The sequence below is a fragment of the Strigops habroptila genome, chromosome 1, assembly GCF_004027225.2.
Source record: "Strigops habroptila isolate Jane chromosome 1, bStrHab1.2.pri, whole genome shotgun sequence".
Classification (NCBI taxonomy): domain Eukaryota; kingdom Metazoa; phylum Chordata; class Aves; order Psittaciformes; family Psittacidae; genus Strigops; species Strigops habroptila.
In genome coordinates this window covers 86,214,530-86,227,716 of record NC_044277.2, presented here as the reverse complement: position 1 = coordinate 86,227,716, position 13,187 = coordinate 86,214,530, and the positions used below count along the sequence as shown (strand labels likewise).

General features: G+C 40.5%; 1 protein-coding gene across 4 annotated transcripts in view; it reads left to right on the top strand.

Moving 5' to 3' along the window:
- ECI2 (enoyl-CoA delta isomerase 2) overlaps window positions 1-3,412 on the top strand; it is a 30,738-nt gene extending 27,326 nt beyond the window's left edge. For 3 of the 4 annotated variants that reach the window (XM_030511169.1, XM_030511160.1, XM_030511175.1), the window contains 3 exons: window positions 1,043-1,132; window positions 1,946-2,089; window positions 2,880-3,408. In XM_030511169.1, coding sequence (XP_030367029.1) covers window positions 1,043-1,132; window positions 1,946-2,089; window positions 2,880-3,035 — 390 coding nt within the window. In that variant the 3' untranslated portion in view covers window positions 3,036-3,408. Of the gene's footprint in view, window positions 1-1,042; window positions 1,133-1,945; window positions 2,090-2,879 lie in introns of all 4 variants that reach the window. The other variant, XM_030511156.1, reaches the window with a different exon arrangement.
- Window positions 3,413-13,187: the final 9,775 nt, after the last annotated feature.

Here is a 13,187-nt window from a genome sequence, read left to right as displayed (position 1 = left end):
CACATTCTCCAGTAGTTTGGAGTGCCTTAAGCATTGAAGTGGCCAGCTTTGCTATATCCAGGTTCTGGTTTTATTCTCAGCCATCTATTCCTAGAGCAGATCGTTACCAGCCACATTTACAGGACACTGCACAGCCCAGTCTGACAACAAATCAGTGTTTTGGGTAGTCAGTTAGCATTGCCTTCTATGCTGGATTTTGCTCCAGTTCATGGTTCACCAGTTTAGTATAGTTAATCTCCCCTTACTTAAGCATGACCAATACTAGCCTGTATCCTGGCAGATGTTGTCTAATCTTTTCTTACAAGGATATAAATATCATTTTCTGGCTAGGAAGTCTATTGATCTGTCTTACTATGTGGCCATCTGTAGTACAGCAAGAGATGATTACCTTCTATTACAGTGCAACTTTTGCACTCTGTGTGTCAGTTCATATTTTTATATGAAAATAAAAGAAATAAAGACAAGCATTTCCTTACTTAATGTTGATATGAGTTGTCAGAACAACGTTCTGTAGTTTGGCGCTGACTTGCAATTAGGGGACTGTTTTGTGTGATCCCATGCTGCATTTCTGCCACAGGTTCTTTTTAAATTTGCATAAAATTTGAGGAAAGAAGATTCAGTGACTTGAATTTTTCGGGAGTAGGATAAACATAGTGTTTCCTCAGAAAGCAAAATGCTTTTTATTGAAGTTATTTGGGTTGTGTATTTAACTTTCAAGGGGGATGTGTATGAACATCCTTTCTGTAAAGATTTTGCACATGCAAATTAGTTTCTCTGAGCACTGTATTCAAAAAGGTAACTTCATCAGTTGTTACGAGAAGGGAATTGAATTATACAGATAAAGTCAGATCTTGGGTGCATTGAGAGGACGAAGCAGTGTTAGCGGATGGTGTTTAAAGCCTATGGTGGTAACAGTTCAGATGTATTTCTGGCAAACTCTATCACAGTAGAAGCTTTACAATGAAAACTAAATGCTACTACTTTAGTCCTATGCGCTGTTGTGAAGTTTGATTTGGTTTGTTCTTTTGTTTTGTTTTTCCAGGCTACATTTCACACCCCATTTAGTCAACTTGGACAGAGCCCAGAAGGATGTTCCTCTTACCTGTTTCCAAAAATCATGGGCTTCGCTAAGGTAAGAATGTCTGCACTGTATGTGTGGTCGTCTGACCTTTGTGTGTTGGTGTTCTCCAACTGTAAGAGCAAGTGGAGTCACAGCAAAAGTCCTCAGAGAAAGCTCCCATTTGCATCTTTTGAACCAAAGATCAAGAAACATGTTGACAGTGCCAGCACAGGCACTGTAACAGAGCAGTGACCACTTTGAAAGCCATACTGTGATACTGGTTAAGGTTTTCTTTCTCATGGTTTCCTCCACCTTCTCGAGACAATTTCTATATGGCGAAAGGTTGTATCTTTCTTCCAGCAATGGGATGGAATGATGTAAAAAAGAAAATAAGTGCTTTCGTAAGAAATGTCTTGGTAGACTGCCTTTCTCAGGCAAGGGAGCAAGTATTGTAGGGCTTCTGCCAATCATGTGGGAAACTTGTATTCAACCATTCCTCCAACTGTGAATGTGAAGCAATCCATTTATATGTTTGCTTTCAGACCTTTGTATTTTCTAAGATGTTCTAACGTATATTGGTCTTCTCTCTGTACTCTTCTCTCTGTCTACTCTAGAAACAAGGAAACTAAATAATAGTAATTTAAAAAAACCCGACAGGACGCAGCCCTGGGCAGGTTCCTCCAGCTGACCCTGCTTGAGCAGGGGGTTTGAACTAAACAGTATTTGGACATCCCTTCTAACCTCATCTATTCTATGCTCTTTTCAGAGGGCAGATATTAATGAGCAAGAGTAAAATAAATGTGACTTGGGAACTTGTACCTTTTCTGTCAGATTGCTCAAGTCCTGTGTCTTATTGAATCTCTCTTTCTGCTTTTCTTTATATAGGCAAATGAATTTTTGCTTTTCAATAAAAAGCTGACTGCAGCAGAAGCCTGTGCCCAGGGACTTGTGACTGAAGTCTTCCCCGACAGCACTTTTCAGAAGGAAGTTTGGGCAAGATTAGAAGCTTATGCAAACCTCCCCAAAAATGTCAGTATTTTGAATTTTACTCTATCTTGTAAGCCTCTAGCATTCCCAATCCTCCTGCCAAACCTATCTTGTTTCTTGCTTGGTTTCACTTTGTCCTTAATTGAAATAACAAAGCTCAATATATTTTCCTTTAAGCACAGATCTGTCCCTCTGCTACTGGGAAGCAGATACCTCTCTTCCACCCTGGCTGAATCTGAGACAGTGCACTGTACACAGTGGCTGTAAAGCCTTAAAAACTAATTAATTAATCCACCTTCAGTCTCTGTGTGCACTCCTTGGATGCCTTCTCTTAGATGTTTATTTTGGCAATAATTTAGTTTTAAGAGCCTTACCACTGGGTCTACAATATTAATTGCACTCTGTGCTCTGTGGGTGCTCAAGATGATGCTGGGTGGCTTTACTTTTTGCTGAATTCAGTCATTCTGCTCACTAGTTTATGTTTTGCAAAGCTACATGAGTCACAATGGTATTACTTTGCATTGGACGAGAGGAAACACTCGTGCCAGCTGCTGATAAAGTAGGTTGCATTTGGCACTGCACACAGTTGAACAGGTTTTGCTTCTTATGCCCATCTGTCCTGATTATGGACTGCTGTTTCACTTCCCATGAACCATCTCCACCTTATTAGCAGTCTTAGTGATGAAATGTAATAATTACTTCCAGTAAAAAGGTTGACTAAAATCAATGTTAATACAATTTGGTTAGAATTCCAATGTGTTTATTGTTCCATTTTATGAAACATTAAGGTATAGAAAACAGAAGTTCCTAATGTTCCTTTTTTCTTCTCTAGTCCTTGGCAGTGTCAAAGCAACTGTTACGAAGTGTTGAAAAGGAGAAGCTCTATGCAGTCAACAGTGAAGAGTGTGAAGTCCTGAAGGAGAGGTGGTTATCTGATGAATGTATAAATGCTATTGTCAACTTCTTTCAGAAGAAAGCAAAACTCTAATCTTCACGAGTAAAATAATTCACCTTCTGGCAATGGCTTAATCTGCCCTTACCATTAATAAACTTTCTCTTCAAATAATAATTCTTATACCTATTGATGTGGTATATATCTGAGTACTGGGTTAAAACACAATGTTATGTGCCTTGGATTCATTATGGATATTCAGGTTGGGGTAAAAAGGCTTCATTACCTTATAGGCAGCAGTGATATTTCTAAATAATACTAAAGCAGATTGTCTTCCAAAAGAAGCAACAGATGCAGTTGCACTATATTTTGATAGTTCTTCAGTCTACATGTCTTGTTAGTGATTCTTTGTATTAATCTGTGGGGAAGGAAATACTGTATTAATGAAAAAATAAATAGAAGTATTGAATTGCTGTTGTGCTGATTCTTACTCCTTCTGTTAAACATCTTCAGTGAGAGGGAAAGTAGTTCCTTGGGGTGTATTGATTTAATAGTCTTACAAAACTATTCACTTGACTGACTTGAAGATTCTCAGAGATGTTTGTTGTGATTTTTATGGTTCTAAACATAACTATATTTTTCCATTAATTGCTTCCAGATTGTCCAGAAAAATCCCACCAAAGATAGTATGACCTTTTGCTGTAGCTACTTTGGAGTTAAATTAACAAAACTTATTATTTTTCAAGAGAATTTCTGCACTGTTTGTGGATGTCTTTCAGTAGAGGGTGTACCAGGTACTGCAGAGGACAGGGCAGGCTGCTGGAAGCACATGCCAACAAACAGGAATCATGGAGAAACTGCAGTTACTTGTCAAGAAAATGTCCTTTCAATGACAAGGAGCTGAAAATTGTGAGGAAAAAAAAGGTCTTTAATTTCAGTACTCTAGCCTCTGATCTCAAGAGCATTGACAGGGAGGAACATGAAAGGGAACATAAAGAGGTATGTATATAACAGCAGAGGTGCAGTGTGTGCCTATAGGCAGCTCAGAGGGACACTGGCATAGGTGCAGCAGAGAGTGAGGTGGATGATGGTTTCTCTGGGTATGAGTGCCAGCAGCATCAGAGTGGGAGCTGCTAGAGCAGAGCAGCTACCTGCCAGAAGTAAACTGCTTTGGGTGCCATCAGTGTGCCTTGGCTGACACTTGTGGTGCCGTTGCCAGAAAGCTACCTGCACCTGGGCACAGACATACGCTGCTGCCTCACATAGCAATAAGCAGGTCTTAAAATCCAGATTTTGCTTCCTACATGGTACCTAGCCATTGGGTTTTAACCACTGAGAAAGTGAAAGAGAAATGGGATCAGAGAAAAAAGAAAGAGAAGCATGGATATGCATCACGGCTATGCTACAGCAGCATTACATGTATTTAGGGTCCTCCTTCACCCTCTGTGAGAGTTGATGCTGCCATAAAGGATTACCAGTGAAAACAAGTCTGCTGTCACACAGAGGATGGCAAAAGCAGGGCCAACAGAAACATGGTGGGAGTGGAGAGGTAGAGGGGAGAAGGAAAGTAAGTCTGCCAGAGAGACCCGAGACCAGCTTTAGATCTGGATGGCAGGAAAGAGAGGGGAAACAAAACAACATCTTGTTATGAAATAACATGGAGAAGGGGAGGGCATGCTTCCAGCAGATGTTAAACAACTAAGGGACAGTGGGGTTCTTCCGCCTTCCCTCCCTGTGCCCAGAGACGGGATGTGGCCCCCAGGGCAGTGGTAGGAAGGATGTTTCGGTGTGGCAGCATACACTGCAGGGCTGGTGCAGTGGTGGGACTTCAGGGGTGGCTGAGGCCTAGGGGGTGGTAGCAAGAGAGACAATGAGAGAAGAAGCTTAGGCAGAGACATAGGTGGGAGAAGAGTGCTTCTGGCAGGCTAGGCAGGCTCAGGGCCACCATGATGCCCCAGCCCCATGTGGCAACAGCCTCAGCCATCCTACCCAGGCACACCCTGCCGTGGACAGGACAGCTATTGGGTGAGGAGCCACGCTGAGGCCACGGATTGTCTGGTGGGGCCACACTGGCTCAGGGCAGGCATTAACAGGGCACCCAAAGATGTGAGGCTCAGTGCTGGCTACAAAATGGTGGCGGTTGTGTGAGGTGAGGAGGAGGCCAAGAGCTGTGGCCCTGGCACAGGACAGCCCCTGGGCCTGAGGCAGCGCAGGGGACTGCACAGTACATGACTTTGTCTTGCCAAGGTGTTTGTGGCTCTCATGTCTTTTGTTGGTGGTTGTTTTTCCACGCTGCTCACATGAGCCTGAACTGCTTCCTGTGGGGTATTTATAGCACTGTGGTGGTGGCGTAATGGTGGCCATTGTTCGCATAGCCAGGGTTAAACATCTGTTCAGTCTTCTTAAAACTCTTTATCAATGACAACGTTTAGTAGATTTAGGAGTGCATGAGCTATGTCATCAAGTGTATTTTGTATGCTTTTATGTTTCTAACATTGAATGTACAGCTCAGTTGTAAATGACCCATAAAACTCTGCTGTGTTAAAGTGCCTCTCCCTTGTTCCAGCTGAATGTGAACACTTCCGTGAGCACAATGTAAAAGACCTCAGATCTAAATATGGACTTCTAAAAGTTTTCAAACAAGTTAGAATTTATGATGAAAAACTTTAAACCATGGTCATTCTTAAAAGGTTTCCTGAATGTACAAACTCTCTTAGATGCTTACGGTTAGACAGTCATGCATGTATATAATCTTGCAGAAACTAAACCAAATACTTCTATTAACAAAATTTTCTTGGAGCTTCAGATTTGCTCTTTGATTTGCAAGTGAGCAACCTTTAAAATGAACTCTGTGTTACCTGTAATGGGTGAAATGTAATATCAATATATTTTAGCCCTAAGTAGGTGGAATAGGTAACATGTACAGTTGAAAGCAGGTTTTATAGAGTGTTTAATGTGATATCACTTTAATTAGTTGCAGTGGAACACACCTGCGATAGCAGTTCAGCACCTTCTCACCAAGAAGGCTACACAGCACAAGATGAGGACTAACAGAACTGGCAGCAAAGCCTACAGAGTTTTGCAAGGCAATCAGCTTGGGGTTTGCAAAGGGCTGGAGCAAAAAGGCTAAAAGTACTGCTGATATAGTGTCTGAAATTTGGGGATTAAAATATAAATCTATATGACTGAAAACTCAATAGTAGCTTGTCAGGTAGTACCTACTCTCTGGATCAAACGGTGGGAGAGTTCCTTTTCTGACAGAAGACACTCAGACTCTTTCCAGGCCTTCTCTCATTGCCACCCAAAGGTGATGTTGAGAGCTGGTAGGATGCTGATGAGGACCTCATGTGTGTTAGTCTGCCACAAATGGGTACAGGTAAGAAGGAATGTAAGAAGCTGTCACTGGAAGGAATGCCTCGCTGCGTGCAGAGGGTCAGTCATAGTGCTGCTGCAGAGGGGTTGTAGTCCAGTGTTTGTCCTTGCATGAGTCCTCCTGCCATTCCTCAGGGGTGCCCTGAGCTGTGCACTCTGGGCTGAGGTGTTCTTTCTGGGACTTGCAGAGCTCATGAACCAGCGCTTTTCATGAGTGCAAAGTTTACATGCACCTGTGTTATGTTAGAGATATCATGTGCTAAGAATGTAAGTAAGGTTTGTAGGAAGATATGCTTTGTTAGAATGGTTACTGTAGTGTGAAAAGATGAATTTTTTCCTGGCACATAGTTCTTTCTTCATGTGTCTTCAAAAACACATTCTTTTCTTCAACTACTGCAGTTAGTTTTACAAAAGTTATTTTTCCCTACCTAAAATCCCCATCTTGTTCAAATGCAGACACAACATTTGAAGTATGTATGTTGTTAAAAGCCAATTTCAGTTCATTGAAACTAACAGGTAGATGATCGCAACAGTTTTCTAGCAAAAGATCAAAATTAAAAACTCAGTGATAATTTCCAAGAAGTGTTTTCACATGCACTGTATTCCAAGTTGGTTTGTTCTTTTTGCAGGACTCTTGTAGGCTTCCAGCAGTCCTATTGCTAGGTTTGAGGTCATCTGAAAATAAGCGTAGCACAACAGAGGTGGACTTTATTGGCCAAATAAATTAGGTATCCTCGTTTATTTTGTATTTATTTCTTGCACTCATTCTGAAATATTTTTCTCATATTTAAACAAAATTATTTTCCTTACTTTAGCTAACTAAAAGTATCATTGAAGAAAGGATGTTTCATGCCTGGAAGAAGACACATACTGAAAGCAAAATTGCAGTGAGCAGGTAAAATAATGTTTTAATAATTACATCAAATTAAATTGAGTAGTTAATGTCATAGCCATCCAGCCAGGCTGAACAGGTGAGGGCAATGCATGCAAAGACATGTTAGCAATCTAGAATTAAATATCAACATGTAATTAGCAGCCTATATGTTTCATAATTGGAGCACTCAGAGAGCTTTTGTTAATTGATGTAAATTTGTTTTCATTAAAGTTAAGGGAGAGCACTTGGGAGGTAACAAACTGTATGTTCAGGTAAAAGCCTTTAGTCTCTTCTAGAGCATGTTATTTTGAACTGTAGTTACACATCCTGAGGATGCTTGTAGGTATCTAAGCACACAATTCATTAACTCCATTGTTAGTGAGTGCAGTGTCTTCAGTAGATTCTCTGTATACTCTGTCTGATGTGGGTTTTATTATTCAAGGACTAGTATGGTCCCTTCCAACCCAAACCATTCTATGATTCTATGATTTTTGTTTGGCATTTTTTCTTTTATTGGTACTGGGCTTTCTCTTGGTAAGAACCAAATCAGTACTTTCAATTAAAACCAACATTTCTTATGCACCACCTGTTCTAACGTATAGGAAGCATTTATGCGGATTGAAAACTGCAACCTGAACTTTGAATAATTCACTTGCATGTCTTCACTAAATGTCTATGTAAGTAAACTGATGGTATCTCCAGTTTGTATCCCCCGTGATAGTATATGTTCACTTTAATTAACCTTTGGTGATGTGTAGGGTTTCATATTTTTCAGCCAGTAAAATACCTATTGCAAATGTATTTTTTTTACCTGGCATTTTAGATAAAAGTAGTGTGACTAATCTTACAGATATGAAATAAGGAATCCTTTACCTACTGATATGAAAGTTAATTTAAAAACCTGCAAAAGATTTGCATGGATTAAAAATTTAGAAATTAAAGTACTTACAGAAATTTGGTGGAGTCTGTGAGAACATACCTAAAAGAAGATAAAAAAACAATCTGAAAGCTGTTACAATTTGCATTGGTTAAGGGGTATTTTTACTGTCTCAGAGCACTGCTGAATATTGTTCTATTTCTTTTTGACATTTAAAGTGATTAGACTTGAGTGACATTTTAAAACTTTTTTAAAAAAGTTCCTGAGTAACAAAAGGGCAGAAGCTAACTTGTGATCATATTGTTCCATTATCCCTGATGTTCTAACTTGGTGTGATTTTACCTTTCTTTTGTGATACAAGGACAGAATGTGAAATTTTTCATCAAGGTCTCCTATTGTACAAGGAGAAATAGCAGAAGGTACAGTTAAGCACATAAAGTTAGTAAGAGAATTTCTTGGAAGTCTCCCTGCTCTGCAGTAATAAAATGGAACAGAACATAGTTTGTATTTGTCAAGCACAAACAATATCTAATTTCCTTCATTGGTGTGCCTGGCTTGGTGCATAAGCGAAGAGCTGTGAATGTAATTTAAAGTTTAGTAAAGTTTTTGTGCTGGTTTGCTGTGAAGCTGCCATAAACGATTCTAGGAAATGTGATCTAGATTAAATCACAAGTGTAGAGTTATACAATTGGCTGAAACACTGTACTAAGCAGCAGTCAGCGGGTTATCAAAGTGAGAGGGCATAGGCTGGCATCTGACAGGAGTTTATTCTGGTGTTGCTTTTGCTCAGTGTGTCCATGCATGATTTGGATGCCAGAAGAGAGTGTATAAAATATGTGGCTAAAACCAAGTTTTAAGAATGCCTTGGTGAGTTGGATTGTTCATGATCAACAGGCTGAGAAGCACCTTTCCCCTCATGCTACTACTGCTGAATCTTCTTTTGGTGATTCTACTGGTGATTAGGTTATCTTTTAGTGATGCTGAAATTAGATTCACTAAAACCTGGTATAATTGCTCTAAAATGGTTACCTCAGAGCTGTTTCCATAGCAATTATCATACTTTAGCAAAACCTGTAAGGTCAGCTGGAAAGAAGCAGGGAACTCACAAGGTAAGGGATACACTGGCAATAGTTTGTTGCCTGTGTTTTGCTGTCTTGATTTATGCTAGTGCTTGCTTTGTTCTGCAATCGGTGTGTTGGAAAAGCAAAAATACGTACTGTGCTGTGAATCCAGTGGGAACAGCATGGGAAAAGCCCTCTGCCCCCCAGCTCTAGGAGCACAAGAAGCTGAACTGGGTGTGCACCTTCTTGTGGGAGTCCAGTTGGAAGTCAGGACTGGTTTCAGTCTTTGGAGCTGAACAGAGCTCATGTAGACTACAAGAATGAAAGTTCCTTTTGGGAACACCCATTTTCATGTAGAAGGCAAAGAGCACAGGATTGCATTTTTTAAATAAACCTCACATTACATTTTTTCATTTTTTGACAGTAGAGTGGATGAGTCGCAAGTTGAAGAGAAAAACAAAAGATGGGTGATTCTATGACTCAGGTGACATTCAGCTTTTGATGTTTTTAATAAAAATACCAATCTTGCATTTGTACTTGAGTGAGGAAAGTAGAGTTGGTTTTTAGTTGCTTGTAGGCATTGAAAAATAATTTGAGCAGTTAATCCACATTTATTATTTGCTTAAATCAAAATAGCAAATTCCAAATAATGGAATCTCATGGAGTTGTGCTTTCCTCTCTTGTGAGAGTACCAACAGCTGCACCCTTAGGCTACAGAGTACGATGAAGGTCAAGATCTTTACTGGATTCAGCAGGGCAGAACACACAGGACAGTCTTTTGATGTAAGAAATAATGCATCTCTGAGAGTGAAAAGATAAGTGGTGGTTTGCCTAAATATTTCAAAGCGTGAAGTTAAAGCTGTAATCAATAGAAAATAATGGAGGATCTAATACCCAGACATGAAACCAAAATATTCCTCTCTCCTCCCTCACTCTCTATTCATTAGCCTTTACAAAAGGTCTTTTCAAAACAGGATAACCACAAGTTAGGGTTCAATCTGTCTCCAGAAGGCTCTGGTGTGACGCTGTTCTCTCAGCTACTGGAAATGGAAGGAATGAAGTCTCTGACTACATTCCATGAGAAGACCAAGACCTCACAGCTTCTCCCCTGATGGTTGTCAGCAATCAACCTATTTCTTCAAAGCCCATGCATCACTCAGCCAGGGCTAACTCCTTCTTCCTGTCTCCAGACAGCTTTTAAATGACAAAACCTTCCAGCTGCTGTACATGTGAGCAGAGCTGTTCGAAATGTGTTCACCAGTGCTGAGGGATGAGCAGGTGCATGGTGGAACCCCCAGCGCTGGCAGTTCAGCTGCAAGGGAAGTCGGAGCATCCCACAGTGCTCCCAAGAGCTCTGAGACACCCACAACACAAGCCGTATGCCTGTGAGGAGACCTTCCTCTTGCTCTCATTCAGCTCTTGTAGCAACTTCAACGTTACAGCCACCAAGTACAGCTGCCTCCTACCCTTTCTGTACCATCCTATATGGATGATGTAGGACCAAAACCTCTCCAGAAGGAACTCAGTATGAGTAAGCTTTTGCCTTATCAAAAAGGCAGAATCTCTATCTTGCCATGGCAAAGCTAAAACACAGTAATACTGAAGAACATCAATGTCTTGAATTCCTACCTGTTGTCAGTGAGTCTCGCTCAGCATTGCTGGTTTAGTGCAGTTTGTAAGTTAAGTCAGTAAGTGTTTTCTTACTGTTTAGAAGTGATGGGTAATATCTCAACAGAATTGAATACAACTGTGTTATGAAAAATATATATAAAATTTAATTAATTTTATATGCCAGGATCTTGAGACATTTTGTAAGACCTCCTGATAAAACAAGCTGACACATAACTGTCTTCATAAGGGCTTATCCTTGCTACAATTACAGCTTCTTAGGAAATATTTGTAAAACTAACAAAATGTGGCATACAGACTGCATGTTAATTACAGCTGTATTTCTTAGCATAAATGTATTGAAACCATATAGAAGTGGTGATGTGGCTCAGGTACAGGCTCTGGACCACATTCCAACTGCCTGAAACTGATGTGGGATGAAAGGGTTTCAGACTCCAGTGGCACTACTTGTATTTACCTTGCTATAGATTAGAATAACATGCAGAATAGCTTACTTTTAGCTTGGCTGTATCCCAAGACCAAATAGTGGGTGGGCTGGTAAATCAAGTAACATGTGTGAATCATGGAATGCTTTGGGTTGGAAGGGACCTTAAAGATCATGTAGTTCCAACCCCCTGCCATGGCCAGCGACACCTTCCACTAGACCAGGTTGCTCAAGGCCCAGTCTAACGTGGTCTTGAGCAATGCCAGGGATGGGGGAGCCACAGCTTCTCTGGGCAACCTGTTTCTGTGCCTCACCACCTAGTTAAGTGAGTTAAGTTAATTCTCTCTCTCAGAATCTAGGACTAGAGCATGTTCCTGTGACTTGTGGATTTTAGAGGACTATGACGACTATTCCAAGAAACCTCCTTGAACTTTTATGGGTAAATTACTTGAATTCATATGTCTGTTAGGAGGTTGTTTCCATTAAGTGCGTGTTTAGGCTGCATTCATTTCTCTCTGCGTACAGGATCTTCCTCCACATGAATTTTGCTAGTTTTTGTCACTTTAAATATCAGTTGTTGCTTCAGGTATGCAGATCTTCCCTGAGATGTCTTAAATTGCTCTTAATTGCTTGGATGCAACTACTGCTTAATTTACCACATGGTAAGAGAAGTTCTGGATTATTTTTGAAGAGGAAAAACCTTAAGAAAAAAGCCTGTTGATCTTGGCATTGTTGGGGTTTCTCATGTAAACATATATGGATTTTTATTAAGCTTTAATGAACAGAAGCAGATTAATTATGTGCAAATAGGAATGGACTTGGTATATCAGCTTTCACGAGGTAGCAGAGCAACTTGGGACAGGGGGTGAAATTACCTGTTTCCCATTCTGTCAGAGCACCTGGATGTTCTGTAAAAGAGGCAGGGAACTCTGCGCTTCAATTTGCTCTGCAGAGTTATGTAATTTAAGCCTCCTAGGGGAAGAAAAGGGATAGGCATCATGCATGTTTCAGATTTAACTTAAGAACTCACCAAGAGAGTGACTAAACTGCCATTTTCCTGCCTGTGGGAGGTTGTTCAAAGGAATAATGATTGCAGGCAGTCCTTCAGCCGTGGTGAGACACCTTCATTCAAGAGGTTGAAGGGAAAATTGCCTTTCCTGGATTCAGCCAGCTGGTTTCATCGGTGTCCTGATGTTACAGCTGAACCCAGGACAATCAGTCTGGATAGTAAATCCAGACTAAATTTAGTAGAATTGCTTATGGAATTATCTGTGTGTCACCTTTCTGGATGTCTAGTAGATACACAAGTAAACATGGTATGAAGGTCAGCTTGGCTTTAGTTGAGCAGAACTTCATTCTTTCCCATGGAAAGTCTGCAGCCCAAATATAGAGCTGTTCTATATTAAGTATCTTCTCTGGGTAATGTTTTTAGGATGAGCTTGATTTTAACATAGGAGATAGATTAATAGAATATCTGAGCTACAGGTGTATTTAGATAAGGTAAAGCTCCTTTTACAGGTAGCATGTGAAGTTCAGCTTCCTCATTTGAGAACAGGAGCAGAAAGAACACAGATATTCACAGTGAGTGTGACAGCTCAAAGCCATGGTCAAGAGTACTTGCAGAAGAAACTTGTTTTTATGAAAAATCATGGATATTAGTCCTGCTGCTCCTGTTTGTAATGTGTTCACCACCATTCTTATGCATTGGTAGAGTTCAGCTGGAATTCAAATCATTACAGCACTGTGATTCCCAGCAGCCTACCAGCCAGCCTACTTTCTTCAGGGTATTTTTCCTTCCATATTAGCTGCACTAACCCGTTTTTAGACGCCTATATACCCACCAGTCAGGATGCACGGAAGCAGCTGTACTTCCAGCTTGCGCTAACTAAAAACTCGCCCAACATTTAGGCGGGGAGTTTTGCAAGCGGCAAAGTTAGGAACTGTTAGAAAAGGGGATATGCAAGATGTTGAAACCAGGCTATTCACATTTATTCTGCTTAGCAGATGGCTT